Source organism: Tachysurus fulvidraco, chromosome 1 (genome assembly GCF_022655615.1).
Source record: "Tachysurus fulvidraco isolate hzauxx_2018 chromosome 1, HZAU_PFXX_2.0, whole genome shotgun sequence".
NCBI classification, from domain to species: domain Eukaryota; kingdom Metazoa; phylum Chordata; class Actinopteri; order Siluriformes; family Bagridae; genus Tachysurus; species Tachysurus fulvidraco.
In genome coordinates, this window is record NC_062518.1 from 29,702,060 (window position 1) to 29,720,864 (window position 18,805).

Sequence of the window (18,805 nt, forward strand, 5' to 3'; positions counted from 1 at the left end):
TACATAAAGCTTTATTTTGTATTCAAAGACGCGCAGTCACAAATGGACACTAATGCTTTAATGTCGTTTCTTATTCAGATTCAGATTGAGAGCAAGTCCTACAGGATAAGTAGTTGCATTGCGTCCTCTGGTGGAAAAACGTTCTACATCAGAGTAATATCAGGAAAATTTCCAGATTTTTGTCTAATCTAAAATGCCAATACCAGTTATTAATGCATCTATTATTATTATTATTATTATTATTATTATTATTATTATTATTATTATTATTATTATTATTATTATTATTATTAGTGGTGTTTGTGTTGATCATGATGTACAGAAACACAGTACTTATTTATACCTTTTCTAGTCCCTGGGGTTTTATCTTTTATAACATTTTTGATGTTTCTTTCACCCGGACCTGGAGGATGATTTAAGATAGACTACATAAATAAATTGTATTTAGTTTAAAGATGCAAGCATTAAATATACAACACATGCAGGGGTATACGTGTAAGATACCTACTCAATGTACAGAATGATTACCATTTAGGATACAACCCCAGTGACAAGGAGCAGTGTATTTTGGTGCCTTTTTCCTCACTGCATCCCTACACTCTGTAAGAATAAATAATAATTTATTGATAAATATTTCAATCTGTTCAGTGGATGCGACTCAGGTCACTCAGTCAGACGAGTTTATCACTGCAGGTAACCTATATTGTGTTGTTCTCATTCGTTTCCTTTTTAACCATCTAAGCGGATGCTAATCAGTTTCTTCATCCCGTGCTAATGACGACCAAAAGAGAACCGCACCCAGATGCGGCGTTTATACTGCCACATCTCTGCCGGGACTCGAACCCGGAGCCTCTGGATTAGAAGTCCAGCGCGCTATTCCATTGCGCCACAGAGACGAAGCCGACGAAAAGGCAGCAGACCCGCTTTAGATACACACAACTCCCTCTGTCTCCATCAGCATCCTGCAGCATCAGGACCGTACCGGAGGCGCACTGGCACACTGTGGCCAGCAGAGGGCGGTGCAGCGTCACCATATTGCTCTGTGCTTAAGCGGGTTATCCAAAAAACAGGAATTTTCTAACCACGAGCACGCGTCTTGTGCTATTCAATTTTATTTGTATAATCCTGTAGGTTTAGATCCTCACTAAAGCACCCTGGGATCACTTGAAGTAATTAGTTATTAAAACCTTCAGAGGAATCAGGCTCAAACAGGAGCACGTTGTCTTGTGGGTGACAGCAGATTGTACATCATTCCAATATACAGGTATAGAAGGCAAACAGTACTGTGAGTGTGCTGTTCTGATTTGTTTAGTTTTTAATTCTGATGTATTGTTTAACATCAGGATGTTCTGTCTTTACTAAACTCTTCAGTTAGTAATCATAAAGTACTTACAGTCTCAGAACCCAAATAATGGACACAAAGGATGAATGTCAACGAATGTACTTTATAAATAGTATTTATTTATGATTATAATGATTATGATATTAAAGAACAAACACAGAAATGTAAAGAAAAAATAGATAATAAACAAATAGTAAACAAACTGGTTGCAAAAAGACCTGAGTAGCCCAAGCTACCTGGTGCCTGAAGAAGAATTTCTCTTACTGTACATTTCTTTCTACATTGTCATCCACTTATTAATATAGATTCAATGGTAAAAAGACATAAAGTGCTATATGGCTAAAGAAACACATTCAAATAGAAGAATAGCATTATCATATGACTTTATGTTATCTAGCTATCTAAACTGTAGCAACAACACCACCACATTCATCTTTTCTTGTCTTAGAATGCTGACTGATTCACTCAGGGGTTAAATATGCAATGTGGGGATATTCCCCAGGAAGACGTCAGTCCAAGAGCAACACGAATAAATAGGAAAATTCAGTGATATGAGCTTCTGCCATGACCCTCTCAGTCTCCAGACCTAATCTGAGTAATGCAGAGGATGACATTATTAACGAGGTCATAGCACATATAGTAGATTAAGAAGGTATTCAGAAACTGTTTACTTGTTTCATTCTTTGTTTTGTGGATTTGATTTAGGTTGAAAAAAATGAAAAAATGTCTTATTCACAAAAGCATTCCAACCCTTTGTGGTATGACTACAAATCATGTTCAAGTGCATCCTGTTTGCTTAAATAAGAGCTAACACGATTAGCGTCCTTTCTGCAAGCCTCTTTTAAGTAAGTGAGTGGCATATGACAGCATAAAGGGCTCCGGCAAGATTTTGAACTTCTCTAAACTTATGAGAAGAAATCTGAACTCTTTGGGCAGTACAACATGCACTATGTCTGGCCATAAACAGGCACTGCACATCACTTGGCTAATACCATCCCTACAGTGAAGCATGGTCATGCTATAGGGATGCTTTTCAGAGGCAGGGACAGAGAGATAGGTAACAGTTGAGGGACTGATGAATTCAGCCTAATACAGGACCTTTCTTGTAAAAAAAAATTACAAAAACAGATAGAGGCGATCTTTAAACACAACAGTGTCCCTATGCACACAGCTACATCAACACTGAGGTGGTTTTAGAGCAAGTCCCTGAATTTCCATGAGTGAGGCCCAGACAAAAAAGACTTTAACCCCTTCAAACATCTGTTGAGAAACCTGAAGTTGGCAGTCCAGACTCTTATCATCCAATTTGATTGAGCTTGAGAGGATCTGTCATGAGAAATGTAAAATAAAATTGGGATAAACTGCCCAAATCCATGTGTGAATCAAGTAACAGGATCTGAATATTTTCTGAATTAACTGTAACTCATGAACTCTCACATTCAACAGTATATTTTAACTGCATTTGGGTTAGTCTTAGGATAACATTTTATAAACATAACATTTCCAATGCTGCAGTGTATTCTTCCTTTGCTGAGGAGGTTTCTTTATCTATCCTCATGTAGAACGTGTTCATCCTAGAGTACAAATACACACAGATATCAATTTTAAAATAAATAAATATAAATTGCCACACAACTCCACACAATAAGCCCAAATTATTTATTCTAAAATTAATAATTTTACACTATTTTTCTGTTGCTATTACTAATCATGGAATATCAAAGAACTTCACAAAATCTCCTAATATAAATTATCTTAAGGGTACGCAAATGATGCACTAACCTTTCTAACCTTGTTTTACTGGTTATAATTCATGATGTAGGTGTGTAGTGTTTGGCTCGACATGGACCTCGTCCATCAGCTCTTCATTAGGTACATAGAGTTCTGTGGTATATAGGCCCTTTTGAAAAAGGAGGGACACATGTTCCAAAATCAGTTTTCTTCCTTAACCCAAAGGTTCAATGAATTATGATGAGCTTAATTAAAAGAGGTTTATAGGTTTACAGGAATCTAATCGATAAAATGTGTATTCTGCATGAAAGTCATTTAGATTTATAGCAGGTAAAGAAATGAACCATAATCAGTTCAGTGGTGCTATGAGGATGATCTATTTTTAAAAAAAGACAATTAAAGCAGATCACCTGTTTTACTTTTTTTTTAGTGTCATACATATCCTTGAAGAAATATGATGGATTGGGAATTTGGGGGAGAAATGTGTCCTTGTGCCTGTGGAGAAAGATAAGTGTTTCATTTTGAGAGTTAACATTAATCATAGGCATGCAAACAAACACATGCTTCTTAGATATTTGAAAACCTTGAGGTAAATATTTATGTATAGTAAAATGACAAAGTAATGATCATTACCTCCTAAACAGCACTATAGCAATGATAAGACAAATGCACACTGTTACAGGGATGACACTCATCACCACTTTAAATGGCAAATTTGGATCACCATCCTGACCTACAAAAAGGGGATTCTTAATTTGTAGGTAAATACAAAAAAGTCTAAAAACATTACATGTAAATATTTTGGTAAATTTTACAGTAATATAATTATAATGTCATGGTGAAGGGCTTGGTGTTTTGAGAGATATTACCAAAATATACAGGAATGCTCATGTTACTGTCTTGTTCGCCTTCCCCACAGTGGGTTGTATCATATTTTGCCTGCACTTGAACTTTGTACCTGCAGGCAACATCGTATCCCACTATGGCTGTCCAGTTGCTTACTTTTATAATGTCTGGGTTCTATATAAAAATACAGAGAATACAATATGTGGTGAGGAATTTTGGGGGAATGAAATGTATATAATTGTAAATATTTTAATAGAATTATTATATACAGCTGGTATATTATTTATAATTTACTATAAGGAATAAAATAATTAGGAATATAGAATATAGGAACATTCTCACCTCGTTGCATTTACTGTAATGAAACTCATAATGCCAGCACTGGGGTGGATTTTGAGGGGGACTTGCAGTAAAGTGGAGATCATTTCCTTTATTACTGATATTAAGTTTGAGTGTTGGACTTTTCTCTGAAAAAAGATATAGAAAAGACAAAATAAATTTTGACAGACCAAGACGGTAAACACAGAGACCAAGATGTCAGAGACATGAATATGAATATATATATAGTGATTGTTATCTATTATTTAAATGTTGACCCCAGAAATATTAGCTTTTTTCAGTGGAGATGTTTAACAATGGATATAAAACACCTACACACCCATGTTAAAAGATGGCAGGCTTAAAAAAAGGAAACCAAAATAAATCTTTTAAACAGTTCAAAAACGTTTTCAACCTTTAGTGTGAATTAATGTATAAAAATGAAAAGATTTTAGGGGAAAATATTACAATAACCTGGTTGCAAAAGTATGCACACCCATTTATAATTTGGGATGAGGCTATGAACCAATCACATTCAGTCTCATTGATTTAATTAATAAAAAGTAATTATATAAAGTAGGTAAATCTCATCACTGACATTATACTTAGTATTGACAAAAAAACTCAGTTGTTTTGGCTCCAAAATATTTCCTTATTTTCTGTGTAGCTCTTCCCAACAAATTTCATTCTTATATATATATAATTACAATTTTAAGTTTCAATTTTATGTTTCTGATTTTTCTATTAAATGTACTTCCAAGTTACCTCCAATGGTAATGTACTATAGAATATACAGTATTACTCTGGTGCTTTTGTGTTATGACTTATAGTGTTTTGTCTTGTGTATTTTGTATTGCTCTGTTTACACCAGTTTGCACAAATACACTTCATGTAACTATGACTAACTTACTTATGTCCTTAGCTCTGTCTTTGTTTTATGTAACACCATGATCCTGGAGAAACATTGTCTCATTTTACTGTGTACTGAAACAGCTATATATGGTTGAAATGAATATAAAAGCTACTTGACTTGACTTGACTTGAAGTTCCAAGTAAAATCTCTTCCTTATTACACTGCTTATTAAAATGTTTCATAATAAAACAACTTAAGCTCCTAAAATTTAGCAGTGCATCATATAACCATAGTTGTTGTGAGGTTCAAGCATCCTTTAAATCGTCCATCATCCTCTTCACTTTTCCATACTCCACATATTGTAATATAAAGGTGTGGTATCATGTACACAAGTTTGGCCACTGTTAATGAGCCAGACTCACTACACATTGGGACACTGATGACTCAGTTTGCACTGTTGTTCTGATTTTATCAGTCACTGTAAAAACATAAAAATTTTTTATATGTATATATAAATTTGTTAGCTTAATGTGGAATGTCTGTCATGGTAATTCAAGCAGGATCATAGGCTAGCTAGTGGATTTAATAAAACATTAAACACTTAAAAATCATTAGACTCAAACAAATTATATATCAAATAAAAATTCCGATAACAAGCTACTGACATTTGATTAATTGATCAGCTGAGAGTTTGTCCGTCATTTTTTTCGAGCTGAGTGGAATATCATGTTCTGATCTGTCATTTCCAGTAAGGGATTAGAATAAGCGTTGATGCTTTCTGGTATCTGCAGTGCATTGTGGGCTTTTTTTAGGAAGTGAAGGTCCCAATGGAGTCGAAGGATTTTGAGAATTGAGGATTTTTGTAAACGACCCCAAGACTGGCCCATTTTACCTGAACTGTGCTGTCCTACTATTTTGTTTTGTTGGGACATCTAGAAAATGATTTAAATATAAACATATCTATGTTGTAGTCCTTTTGTTACAGTAGTAAATATGTCTATGTGTTATAAATATATGAAATATTATAATCATCACAAATGTTATTTAATAAATAAATAAAGCAGACAGATTATATTATTTTTTCAAACTCGAGGTTGCTTTATTGAGCTTCTTGTTGACAAGAATTTTGTGTTGTTACTACCAAGCAGATCCCCAGTAAGGGCTTAATAATAAAGTTAATAATTAGTTTTAATGATCAGCCCTGAAAAGAAGTACTAAGTCTATGTAATCTATCCCGGTTTACAAGGTGTATTTAAATCCACCCTACTTTTATTATCAGTGCTACTTTAATTTTGCATTAACTGATAGGAACTTCCTTCCTAGGAAAATACGCTCACAGGCGTCACGTGCTTTCAGGGACACGACAGGCTTCATCCTGGAGCCCAGACTGTACTATTGTGCCTCAGTATCGGTACTAAATGGGAATAAAGATTATGTATAAATAGCATTCGACGTGTCGCTTATCCTGGTGTTATCTTGAGTTCAAACCACTGAAAATTCTTTCCTGCCAATTTTTATGACATCTTTATTTTTTATGAATTTAACCAGTCTCCTGAGTTCAGGCACTAAACTATACTTGATATATTAATGAGTTCTAGTTTTTCTTTTCTGTTTTATTCCAAGGAAAGACGTTGAGTTAAAACACTATAGCAGAGATCAGGACAAATAACTCGTTAGCGAAAATAGTGAATGTAATGTTTACCTGATCCTGTCGAGACTCCAGTCAGCAGGACGGAGAAACACATCAGGCGCAAGAAGGCAACGTTTCGGTATCCGCAAAACATCTCGTTTCTTCTTAACGTCGCCTTTCGTTTACTAAACACTGATTCTTTAAAGTTACGAAACCTTCTCGAGTTTTCAGAAGAATCCTAACCGCATCATAACCGCATTCCGGAAAGTTCACGTTGGAATAACGACAGTGGGGTTTAAAGAAGTCGCTCAAAGTGAAAGTAGGCGAATTGTCATCATTTGTGTGTGGGAGGAGTGAAGGGGCCTAATCAGTGGAATAACGTGTAAAGAAGGAAGTCTGTTCTTCTCACTGCGTTAAGTCTCTTGTCTAAAATCTGTGTCTACATTACATACTATCTATGTTTGATAGATAGATAGATAGATAGATAGATAGATAGATAGATAGATAGATAGATAGATAGATAGATAGATAGAGAAGGAAAATAGATAGATAGAGAGGGAGAGAGAGAGAGAAGAAAAATAGATAGATAGATAGATAGAGAGAGAGAGAGAGAGAGAGAGAGAGAGAGAGAGAGAGAGAGAGAGAGAGAGTTTTTGACTGTTTTCATGATCCTTTCGCCTTTGCTTCTCCAATATTTTATGTGGCCTGCCACTTCTGGCCTTAACAAGAACTGTGCCTGTGGTCTTCCATTTCCTCACTATGTTCCTCACAGTGGACACTGACAGGTTAAATCTCTGCGATAACTTTTTATAGCCTTCCCCTTAACCATAATGTAGAACAATCTTTGTTTTCAGGTCATTTGAGAGTTGTTTTGGGGCCTCCATGTTGCCACTCAGAGGAGAGTCAAAGAGAACAACAACTTTTAAATACCTTAAATACCGTTTCTCATGATTGGCTGCACCTGTCTATGAAGTTCAAGGCTTTAGGAGCTCAGCAAACCACTTGTGTGTTCCAATTAATCAGTGCTAAGTAGTTACAGGTATTCACATCAACAAAATGGCAAGGGTGCCCAAATTTATGCACCTGTCTAATTTTGTTTTGATGCATATTGCGCATTTACTGTTAATCCAATAAATCTCATTTCACTACTGAAATGTTACTGTGTCCTTCAGTTATTTGATAGACCAAAATGAAATTGCTGATCCAAACACCCAAATATTTATAAATGAAAATCATGGAAATTCCTAAACTTTTGCATATGACTATAGATAGATAGATAGATAGATAGATAGATAGATAGATAGATAGATAGATAGATAGATAGATAGATAGATAGATAGAGGTGCTGGTCATATAATTAGAATATCATCAAAAAATTTATTTATTTCACTAATTCCATTCAAAATGTGAAACTTGTATATTATATTCATTCATTACACACAGACTGATGTATTTCAAATGTTTATTTCTTTTAATTTTGATGATTATAACTGACAACTAAGGAAAATCCCATATTCAGGATCTCAGAAAATTAGAATATTATTTAAGACCAATACAAAGAAAGGATTTTTAGAAATCTGGGCCAACTGAAAAGTATGAAGATGAAAAGTATGAAGATGAAAAGTATGAGCATTGTACAGCACTCAATTCTTAGGGCTCCTTTTGCTTGAATTACTGCAGCAATGTGGCGTGGCATGCAGTCGATCAGTCTGTGGCAATTCTCAGGTGTTATGGGAGCCCAGGTTGCTCTGATAGGGGCCTTCAACTCTTCTGCATTGTTGGGTCTGGCATATCGCATCTTCCTCTTCACAATACCACATAGATTTTCTATGGGGTGAAAGTCAGGCAAGTTTGCTGGCCAATTAAGAACAGGGATCCCATGGTCCTTAAAATAGGTACTGGTTATAGATATAAGATAGATAGGTAGTTAATAGATAGTTATCCAATATTTATACAAAGCATATAATTATGTATAGTGCAAATGTGTGCATTATGTCCATTGTATTGTATGTAAAAGAGTAACCAAATATACAATGTATGTACAGATTATATACATAAACAGATGTAAACTAGCAATTCTATTATTAGATTAACATACAAAAACATCCTACTGTATGAAATTGGGCTTCAAACTTTGTAGCAACAGTTTGGGGAAGTGTCGCATATGGGTGTATTTTAGCTCTAAATATTCCAGTATTTTATGAGTTAGTAGATGTCTATGTGTGCAATACCTCTGTGTAGACCATACAAATGGGTCACCATTTAATTACTTGTAATATGTATGATTTCTGTGTGAAATCTTTAACCGTTGAAATGTCAGTCACCTTTAGTTCTTTTCAGAACGATAGCAACTTTCAGTAAGCTAAGTAACTTAATGGTACATTCCTGGCAGTATGACATGAAAGTGATTCAGGTACATTATAAGCCAAACATACATGGTATGACGCAGTGAAATGTGCTTTACGACAGTTCCTTATAGTAAGAAGTAAATACAAATAAAAAATGTAAAAATGCAATAAGAAAGATAAATAAAGAGAAAAATAATCATTGATCTATGAATATAGATATAAAAGATACAAAAAGGATAAAAAGGTCAAAATAAAAACAGATCTGTACAATTTGCAATAAATGGGATGGAATGTGGATGAATATGTTAGATATGATTTTGAGCTGTGGCATATACATGATAAACAGCTTGTACTGAATGCCTTGGAATGTTGTGTAATTAGATTCTTCCTTAAGTGTTAATAAAGGGCCCAAACATGTTCCAGCATTACAATGTTAGTTCATAACCTGCTAATTTTCTCCTGTCAAGTTAAAATGGTGTTAGTTACAGTTAATAGCTAGTATCTTTGTGCTAATAATTTAATTGTTTTTTTCCTTTATAAAGGTATTAACACCATTTTTCTTTTTCTTTCTTTCTTTCTTTCTTTCTTTCTTTCTTTCTTTCTTTCTTTCTTTCTTTCTTTCTTTCTTTCTTTCTTTCTTTCTTTCTTTCTTTCTTTCTTTCTTTCTTTCTTTCTTTCTTTCTTTCTTTCTTTCTTTCTTTCTTTCTTTCTTTCTTTCTTTCTTTCTTTCTTTCTTTCTTTCAACCAGTGTCACAAACTCCATTTCCCAATGTGCACCTGAAAAGCTACAGTATAACTACAAACATACACTTCCACGTACACAGTCACCTTCATTCTGCTCACACACACCTGTTCTCAATAACTGTACACTCACAGTCATAATTTAAAATTATAGCAAACTACAGTACAAACTAAGTTCACTTGTAGTTCATGACAATATCAAGCCTTTTGTTTGTGTATGCTCTTCTTTGTTTTTTTTTTACTTTGCTCTGTGTTGTTTCTGTGCTTTGCCAAGACCCGATAAGACTGTTAATTACCTATCCAGTGTGTGTTTTTAACCCTAACCTTTGCCTTGGAAACTGTTTATCTTTCTTAATAAACCAACTTAACTGCACCTGTCTTTATCTGACAGACATTTGCTTGTTTAGAGGTTCAATTCCGTGTGTGAATAGATCACTGTGTCAAATTTATGTTAAATAGACTAGCAATTGGGGGGCACGGTGGCTTAGTGGGTAGCACGTTCGCGTGATGCCCGATGACGCCTGAGATAGGCACAGGCTCCCTGTGACCCGAGGTAGTTCGGATAAAGCGGTAGAAAATGAATGAGTGAGTGAGTGAGTAGACTAGCAATTGCTCCGAGAAATCTGTTAGACGCATTTCCAGTCAGAACTCATATCATGTGTATAGGTGGAGTGACGTACTTTTGTAGCTTCTCAAAATTTCCCACAACCTTTTTGTTACCTAGTCAATTGGATGGTTCTCTTGTAACGATAAGAGGAAGTAGAACTAGCAAACCTTCACACCTACACACTTTTATTGGCAGACTTTATTTATTGTTATTTAAGATGTATCTATTGCAAGGTATATTTACTTGGACTAATATTAGCTCATATTCAACTATATTTAAAAATATTTGTGAACATAGAGCTGAAATTAGATTCCAGTCATAATGTGGCAAGAAATATTCTAAACTGCACCTTCTGCTTTATGTGAGCTTCTGTAAAACTGTGGTTTATGTGGTTCTCTAGTGGAATGTGTCTGTAAAATTGATGCCATACATGTTTGTGCAATAGCAGTCCACAAACTATAACCATGTTTAACATAAGGTTGGTTTGAGGCTGAACTTAAAATACAGGCACTAAATAATAGAGTTTACATTGCAGGGTTGTCGGGATTGTCTATCTTTAAACAAACAGACAAACAAGACAATCAAGGCAGAGACCACACCCTTGTAAAATCCATTTTCATTCCATTTTGGATTACTCCTATGTCAAAGTACAATGTCTGATTTTTTTTTTATTGTAGTCTATATTTAAGACTTAGACCCCATATGGTCATTTATATATCATTAAATTAAACTGCTGCGCAGATGGGTACAGTAGGAGTAATGTATAGTTATGATCACTTCAAGGTTAGCTTTTTGTCTCTCCAACCTCCCCATAATGCTCTCACTTCATTCATTACTCTCACAACAATTCTGTTGATTTTTATTTTAACAAGAGATGACATATATACAGTGAACAACATATTTCTGGCATCTACAAATGCTGAGAAACATAAAATGCAAAACAAAAAGAAGTGGTGCATTAAATCATGAGAACATAATCATTAAGGAAGGACAGCTAAGGAAATAGCCACTTTAGAGACTGATTACACATGTAATAGCTTCATTCAGGATGGAAAACATCCATTTCTTTGACCACAGAATGGATCTATCCCATGCATTGCATATGCCACACATTATCAGCTCATTAGAAGCTTGGAGATATTCTGAGATATGTTTCAGACCAGAGCAGAAAATAAATTAGGCAGGAAGTTAAAACATAAAATGCAAACATGAGAGGTCTTGTTGGATGAAGCATTAGGTTTTACCTCCAGACTCGAGGCAGCTGACACTGAGATTTATCCTTCTTTTCAACATCCAAGTTCATATTTCATTATTCAAGAAATTCATTCAGAACTTTATGACATGACAATTACAATCTGACAATTACAATGTATTATTAATACAGAATCTAGTGCATCTGTTGTTTTAAGAAGCTCTAATTGGCTATGCTTCATAAAACTGCTCAGTTGTATAAAATTAGATGAAATGTAAGTCACTCTGGATAAAGGTGTCTGCCAAATGCTGTATGACATGAGATTCTCCTTTGTTAACTATTGTTCCTTTTGTGATATATATATATATATATATCACAATCTGTGAAATAGGTTTGTCCAGTATTACAGACTAGTTCACTGAACTATAATTAGTTTTAATTATAATTATTTATAAGTGCATGGCAAAAATACCCATTAGGTTTATTTGGGATGATCCACCATAGATTTCCAACCACTGAGTCTTATAAAATGATATAACCCAGAAAAATATACATAATGGCTGAATGATTGTAAATAAATACTGAAATGTATTTAACAGTAGCTTGGTATCATAGGGTTTCTAGTGTAAACTAAGCCCTTATTGTCTTATTGCTGTTTAGATGCTGTGGGTATTATGAAACAGTCATATACCACTTGGAAACTGTCTACTTCCCCATGCCTTCACCACAAAGCCTTGGTCAGAATAACAGCCTTAACTCTTATTGATATTATTGTCACAGTTGTTAATAAAAGAAATAATTTTAGTTGTTGATTAATTTGCTTTATAATGAGTAACTGAATAATAGCCAAAAGCTTGTGGACTAAAAAACATGGATGCTAATGGATAAAAAAAAACACAACAAACTCATCACCATATTTTTTTAATATACTGTACATCAAACTATGTAGAAAACATTTCCATATGTCAATATTTACAAATATCTCTATGAACACAATACATCCATATAATATTAGATTGAAATTGCATGTATGTATATACAGAAAAGATTCACACAATGAATGTTCAGCGTCCTTTTATTTAAGTTACCCGTTTATATTTCTACTACAACCCAAGTGGGGAAATATAACTATACTCCTGAGTAGTGCTGACTGCAGGCAATCATCAGTCTCTATCTTTACTCAATCATTTAAGGACTTTTTAGAACCCAGTGCCTGTTGTTGCTGAGTTTGTTAGATGTCATTCCTCATTCATGCCTGGACTCAGTCATCTCCTGAATAAATCACAGTGTAGCATAAACAAAGGCATGCACAGAAACTACATAGCTCTTAAAGGGCAACAGCATTGCGTAGGTTTCAGACTAAGCTGCTAAATATCAGAGCCAGATTTGTTTGTCACGTTTAGTCCATTACTGGCCATGTTCAGAGCCAGCATGTTATTTAGATGCAGGTATCATGGTTTTGGGATAAAAGGATAGATTTTGGTTCCAGGCGCACACCACTTGCCACAATGTCTTTAACAGGCACATAGAGTTTTCCACCAAGGCCCTGTGGTGCAAGAGAGACAAAGGGCATATTATCATATCACCTCTTTAAGATGTTTACTTATCTGCATCACTTTAAGCGGGTAACCTTTGAAAGTCCATCAGAAGTGCTGTTAAGCATATCCTTGAAAAACAGCGATGGTTCAGGAATCTTTGGGAGAATGATATTCTTGATTCTGTGAAAACATTGATACAATAATAAATGTTTGCAATAAACAATGAGAATCATTTATATCAGTCTCTTCTAGAAAGCGAGTCATCAAAGCAGGAATATTGTCTCTTTTTTTGATGCACACAGGAGTAACGGACAGAACAGTGAAGGACAGTGAAGGACCACTCATTTCAACTAAACTAATAATAATGCTGACTTAATGCACACAAGTTTTCAGATGAAGTATAAATAGTGATAATTACCTCCTAAACATGAGTAAGGCTGCAACAAGACAGCAGCACACTATTAAAGGGGTGACAATCATGGCCAGTTTAAATGCCAAATTTGGGTCATCATCCTCACCTACAGAAAAAAAGGAAGTATGACATGTAGACATGTAGTATGATGTACAGATCATTATAGAAGCAGCATTTTAAAAAGAAATTTAACTGTAGTCCAATTTTTTTGTGATTTCATGATTTGATAAGTGTAGAAGTCTAGAAAGGAGATACAATACCATAATACCCAGGTTCACTTGGGTCACCCTCTATGTCGTGGTCTGTCCCACAATAGTTAGAATATATGACATGCACTCGAACTTTGTACATGCAGGCAGTGTCGTATTCCACATGTAAGGATGAGTTAATCGTTATTTCTTCACTCTACACATAAATACACAAAAACTGTCATGCAAATATCTGAAAAGGTTTGGTGTATAGAATTTTCTTCTTTCTTTTCTTTAGCAAAAAGTCACAGCTTAATTATGGAGTAGAACAATATGGAAAGGTACGAGGTTAGAATCATCCACTTAGGAACGTATGCACACCTGAACATTTATGCATTTATATACTCAGACATTCATGTGTCAGGAGCACAGTACAAAAGATCGTGCAGTGCAGATACAGTTTATTAGCTTCAGCTTCAGGTCATGCTTGATTCAAACATCAGGTTGAAGAGAATGTGATCTCTGTTACTTTGACCGTTGCATGGTTGTTGCTACCAGACAGGCTGATTGGAATATTTCAGAAACTGCTGATCTGAATCTCTGTAGGTGAAATTGAAGAAAACAGCCAAACTGGTCCAACCTGCTAGGACTTAAAACTATGGTGAGCAGAAAAGCAATAATCATGCACAAAACATCAAACTCCATGGGATGGGCTACAAGAGCAGGAGACCACAACCACATCAGGTTCCTCTTTTGTCGGCCAAGAACTTGAAAATGAGGTTATTATGGGCACAGCTGAAGATAAAACTGTACATTTAGTGTTTCATGGGCTTCAGCAGTCACTGTAGACCTCAAATTATGTTTCTTGTTGGACACGAGTGGAACCTGATGTGGTCTCCTGATGTTGTAGCAAATCTACCTTAAGGTTTGATATGTTGTGTTATCTGAGATGCTTTTCTACTCACCACGGTTTGTAAAGAATCTGTCTGCCCAGTGCAGACTTTCTGCTCTGATTTCTCTCCTCAACACAGTGTTTCAGCCTGCAGACCCTTTGGATGCTTTGCCCCAGTCTGTGCAAAGTCTAGACACTGTTGTTTGTGAAAATCCCTTAAGATCAGCGGTTTGTAAAATACTCAAACCACGCCAATCTGGCTCCAACAACCATGCCTCTGATATAGTCACAAAATAATCACATTTCCCCAATTCTTATGTGTGATATGAACATTAACTGAAGCTCTTGATCTGCATCGGCATGACTTTATGTATTGTGCTGCTGCTGCCACATGATTATCAAATCTGTTCCTATTAAAGTGGATGGTAAGTGTATATCCATTACATGCTGTTAAATTAAACATACACAAATTTGTAATTCTCAGAATCATTTAGGGTAAGGCAATTTCAAAGAAAACCCAGTGATAGGCCTCCAAGATATATTAGGTCACATGTGTTCAATATGGCAGTGTGTTTCATGTATGCGGTAGAGAATATGTTTGCTGGTTTTATTTGGGAGAATTATATTCCAAATTTTTAAGCAGCAAAGGACACACAAAACCAATGCCTCACCCTTTCATTACATCTGGTGTACACAAACTTGTATTTCAAACATTGTGGTGCTAGAAAATCCCTTGGAATGATTGCTTGAAAATAGAGGAGTTCACCTTCCTTTGTGATGTGGACTTCTGGCTTTGGTGGCTTAACTGTTATATAAGAGAGAAGCAGAAAAGCCAGTCAACATTTTTTAAAAATGCATTTTTTACTTTGTATTGGTTGATGCACATAAGACGTACAAGTATTTTGTCCCTAATCTTTGAGGTTTACAGTAATTTTCAGTATATAGGCATGTATCACTTACACAATAGTTTATAAACACTCACAAGGCAGGCATTTAGTTGAACAAACTAACAATATAAGCTGACAAATTTGATATTAAGGGGAATTGCAAGGAAAAGGAAAAGACCCTACCTGAAAAGTTTATTTCTATTTTAAACTTGTTATTCAGATTATTTTTTCCAGTTGTACTGATGACAAAGAAAACTTTTCCATTAGACGTTAGGTCTTTATCATGCAGGTGACATCCTGTTTTAATGTGTCCAGAGCTGAGATATGACATACAGCTCTTGGTTTGTTCACCTATCCTATAGAGCAATGGTTCATTAGTGTTAAGGGAAAAAAAATAGACATTTATACTGCTACAAATATTTAAAAAAAAGCTCAAAGAAAGAGAAACATAAAATAAGAATAAGAAAACCTAGAATAAGAATGATTAAGAATAAGAATCCAAGACAACAATTACTTAAGCCATATCTTACTTGTATAATAACTGAAGGTCAGGGGTATTTTTAACTACAGTCCATGTGCAGTTCATCTGTTTAGTAGCATAATACACACATTTGAAGTTCTCCACTAATGCTAAAGTACAAAAAATAACAATTATGAGAGTGAGTTATGCATCAGTAGGCTATGTTTAATAATGACATTTAGCTTTATTGGTTTTGGAAAAAGTGAAATAGAAAAGTGTAAATTAGCAGAATATGCTATGATATATGATATAATAATAAATGCATAATTATAATCTATGAGCATTAACCACTATGTGTGGTACACTCCGTTTGTTGGCTATACCTAAAGGTGGAGGCAGGTATTTGTATACTTCTTTGCTGGCAATTTTGTTTTCACCGTTTTCAGGGACTGTTTTTATGCCAACACAAATTTCCTCCTCTTTAGAAACGGAGTATTGACAGTGCAACGTCTTTGCTCTCTTAAAAAATGTAGTATTATTTTTGGGAGGACACTTCTGCTGAGGAAGATAAAACAGGTTTGGGATTAAGTGGTAGAAAATGAATGAATGAATGAATGAATTAATTAATTAATGAATCAGGAAATGAAACATTCATATTTGCTCTTTCATGGTAATGCAACAATGGAGTAATGACTCACCTCCTTATATATTGCCAACATATAGATCACTTTATATTTTGTGTCCAAACCTGCTGGTTCTCTCCAGTTTATATTCACATCCAAGCTGTTTTGGTCCCATGACAGGCTGAGGTTGACTGGTGGAGGCAAACTGCCTTCAATAAGAAAAAAAAAACAACTTAAAGTTAAATGAAGAGCAAGGGCTAAAAGTTAAAGAAACAAAAAGTTAAATGAAGAGCAAGGGCACTTGCCCTCTAGCAAGGCACCAAACCCCCACTGTTGTGTGTTCACGGTGTGTGTGTTCACTGCTGTGTGTGTGCATTTTGGATGGGTTAAATGCAGAGAACGAATTCTGAGTATGGGTCACCATACTTCGCTGTATGTCACGTAACTTACTTAAAGAAAAGTTGTAGCTTCTAAAAAAATGGGTTTTTTTTAAAAAAGATTTGCCTGGCAAATAAACATCATGCACATAGTACACATTTTTAAGAACAAACAATGGCATTATCAAATTACCAAATTCACAACGGGGAAACACACCTTCCTGCTTGTAATTAATGATTAATCACATATAAAGTTTTAAGGAAATAAAAACACTGTCCAAGAACAAGAAAAACCTGTGGATTAATATAAACCATACAAAACAGAAGGTCGATCATAACTGTCATGCAACTCCAGCTGAGGCTGAGGTCAAATTCTACACATTTCTTTTTATTTCTCTCTCCTGTCTTATTTCAGTACAAACATTTTACTCATATACTTTATAGCAATATCTGATGCTCGCAAATTTTCAAGCTCACAAACCTTCTTTCCTTTTGCTTCTGAATCTGGAGTTCAAGTTGTCATTGCAATTTATGTAAATAATGTTCTGAGATTTATTCTGTCAGGTTTATGTATACAGTCCCATGCCCATAGGAGGGGGGGGGGAAGGTTCCTTGGTTGTTCTAAGACATTCTAGACACACTGGTAACCTTTTAAGAGTGTTTAGTTACATTATTACATTTGATTAGCATATTTAATTTGAATGATTGAATGATTTTGATCATTGACCTCGATTAATACATTTAAACTGATCTCAGAAAAAGTTCCCCTGAACAATACAATATATTTTACACACTCTCTAATATATATATATATATATATATATATATATATATATATATATATATATATATATATATATATATATATATACTGTGTGTATAAGTCATTTTGCAATGAAATCTGAGCGGATGCTGAATTAAGTAATTTTCGGGAATTCGACAGGATATGCAGATGTACACATACACACACACACTCACGCGCGCGCGCGCGCACGCACACACACACACACACACACACACACACACACACACACACACACACACACACACACACACACACACACACACACACACACACAGCTGCACTCCTCCCTTTCCCTTTTTCGCGGAAAACCAAAACTCTCAAAGTGACCGTAAATCCAAGAGGCAAAGTGAGCTAAAGGAATTACCTAAAAAACTGTCAGCTCCAACGAGGGCGATGAAGAAACAGATCAACATCACAGAGTCCTGGCAGCCGGAGAGCAGCATATCGGCTCACTCGGGCAAATCCACACAGATATTTCCTCAAAAGTTCTTCATGGGTATTAAAAAAAAATATATCCTGGACTCTTGTCCTAGGAGAGGACGCGTGCTCTAAGGACCCACCTTAAATTCTGGTATGGACGCATCCAAAACAAGTCGAGATTACAGATAAAACCATTCTGATGTGAATGCCATATCCACACAGTGTGTTGTTGTGTTTGTAAATGAGTTTAGCAGTTCTAATCTCCTGGCTTGTCAGGAGAAGTGGGCGGGGCATCCTGCTGCTGTTCAGAAGTGTGTTACAGGGGACTAAGGAGGTCCCATGTTCAATACATAAGAGGTTTATTACACTGGGAAATAGAATGAACTAGTTTAACGCAGCAGTTTATGTATTTATATTACTAAACATTCTCCTTAACTGAGAGGTCTTTATAGCTTCACTGGGATCTCATAAAGCCCTTTTACAGTATATATGTAGGGCAGCACATGGGATACTTCTCATTTACTTCCCATTTTATCTTACAGATATGTTTCAGTTGGCATTTTGTGGGTTATAAAACAGTACTGATGGAGGGAAG

At 35.2% G+C, this 18,805-nt stretch overlaps 2 protein-coding genes and 1 non-coding gene across 7 annotated transcripts; all 3 read right to left on the minus strand.

Moving 5' to 3' along the window:
* Nucleotides 1–822: 822 nt before the first annotated feature.
* On the minus strand, nt 823–896 carry trnar-ucu. Its single transcript has one exon. It is a non-coding gene; the product is annotated as a tRNA-Arg (tRNA).
* Nucleotides 897–1,441: 545 nt separating this feature from the next.
* Nucleotides 1,442–7,056, minus strand: LOC113657604. Of its 4 annotated transcripts, none has more exons than XM_027169523.2 (7): nt 6,793–7,056; nt 4,262–4,386; nt 3,943–4,093; nt 3,707–3,806; nt 3,484–3,568; nt 3,134–3,242; nt 1,442–2,668 (listed from the first exon to the last, which is right to left on the minus strand). In XM_027169523.2, the coding sequence occupies exons 1-6, from the start codon at nt 6,872–6,874 to the stop codon at nt 3,147–3,149; spliced, it is 639 nt and encodes a 212-aa protein (XP_027025324.1). In that variant the 5' UTR covers nt 6,875–7,056; the 3' UTR covers nt 1,442–2,668; nt 3,134–3,146. The 4 variants fall into 4 exon arrangements, with proteins under 4 accessions (XP_027025324.1, XP_027025322.1, XP_027025323.1 ...); XM_027169521.2 differs by having other exon boundaries at nt 1,442–2,916; XM_027169522.2 differs by having other exon boundaries at nt 3,125–3,242.
* A 5,457-nt stretch (nt 7,057–12,513) lies between these two features.
* Nucleotides 12,514–18,438, minus strand: LOC113657629 (interleukin-13 receptor subunit alpha-1-like). Of its 2 annotated transcripts, none has more exons than XM_027169560.2 (10): nt 18,155–18,438; nt 16,684–16,817; nt 16,369–16,543; nt 16,056–16,155; nt 15,709–15,881; nt 15,310–15,443; nt 13,819–13,963; nt 13,565–13,664; nt 13,239–13,326; nt 12,514–13,154 (listed from the first exon to the last, which is right to left on the minus strand). In XM_027169560.2, exons 1-10 carry the CDS (start codon nt 18,231–18,233, stop codon nt 13,047–13,049), a joined length of 1,236 nt encoding a protein of 411 aa, XP_027025361.1. In that variant the 5' UTR covers nt 18,234–18,438; the 3' UTR covers nt 12,514–13,046. The 2 variants fall into 2 exon arrangements, with proteins under 2 accessions (XP_027025361.1, XP_027025362.1); XM_027169561.2 differs by having other exon boundaries at nt 16,369–16,540; nt 18,155–18,437.
* Between the last annotated feature and the right edge of the window lie 367 nt (nt 18,439–18,805).

Excerpts from the sequence above, each read along its gene's own strand:
- LOC113657604 (XM_027169523.2), bottom strand. The coding sequence starts at position 6,874 with ATGTTTTGCGGATACCGAAACGTTGCCTTCTTGCGCCTGATGTGTTTC. Across the intron at positions 4,387-6,792 it reads TGGAGTCTCGACAGGATCAG|AGAAAAGTCCAACACTCAAA; the intron begins GTAAACATTACA and ends ATCTTTTTTCAG. Across the intron at positions 3,243-3,483 it reads CTAAAAAAAAAGTAAAACAG|GGCCTATATACCACAGAACT; the intron begins GTGATCTGCTTT and ends CTTTTTCAAAAG.
- LOC113657629 (XM_027169560.2), bottom strand. The coding sequence starts at position 18,233 with ATGCTGCTCTCCGGCTGCCAGGACTCTGTGATGTTGATCTGTTTCTTC. Across the intron at positions 16,544-16,683 it reads TGTTGGCAATATATAAGGAG|CAGAAGTGTCCTCCCAAAAA; the intron begins GTGAGTCATTAC and ends TATCTTCCTCAG. Across the intron at positions 15,444-15,708 it reads AATAGAAATAAACTTTTCAG|TTAAGCCACCAAAGCCAGAA; the intron begins GTAGGGTCTTTT and ends CTTATATAACAG.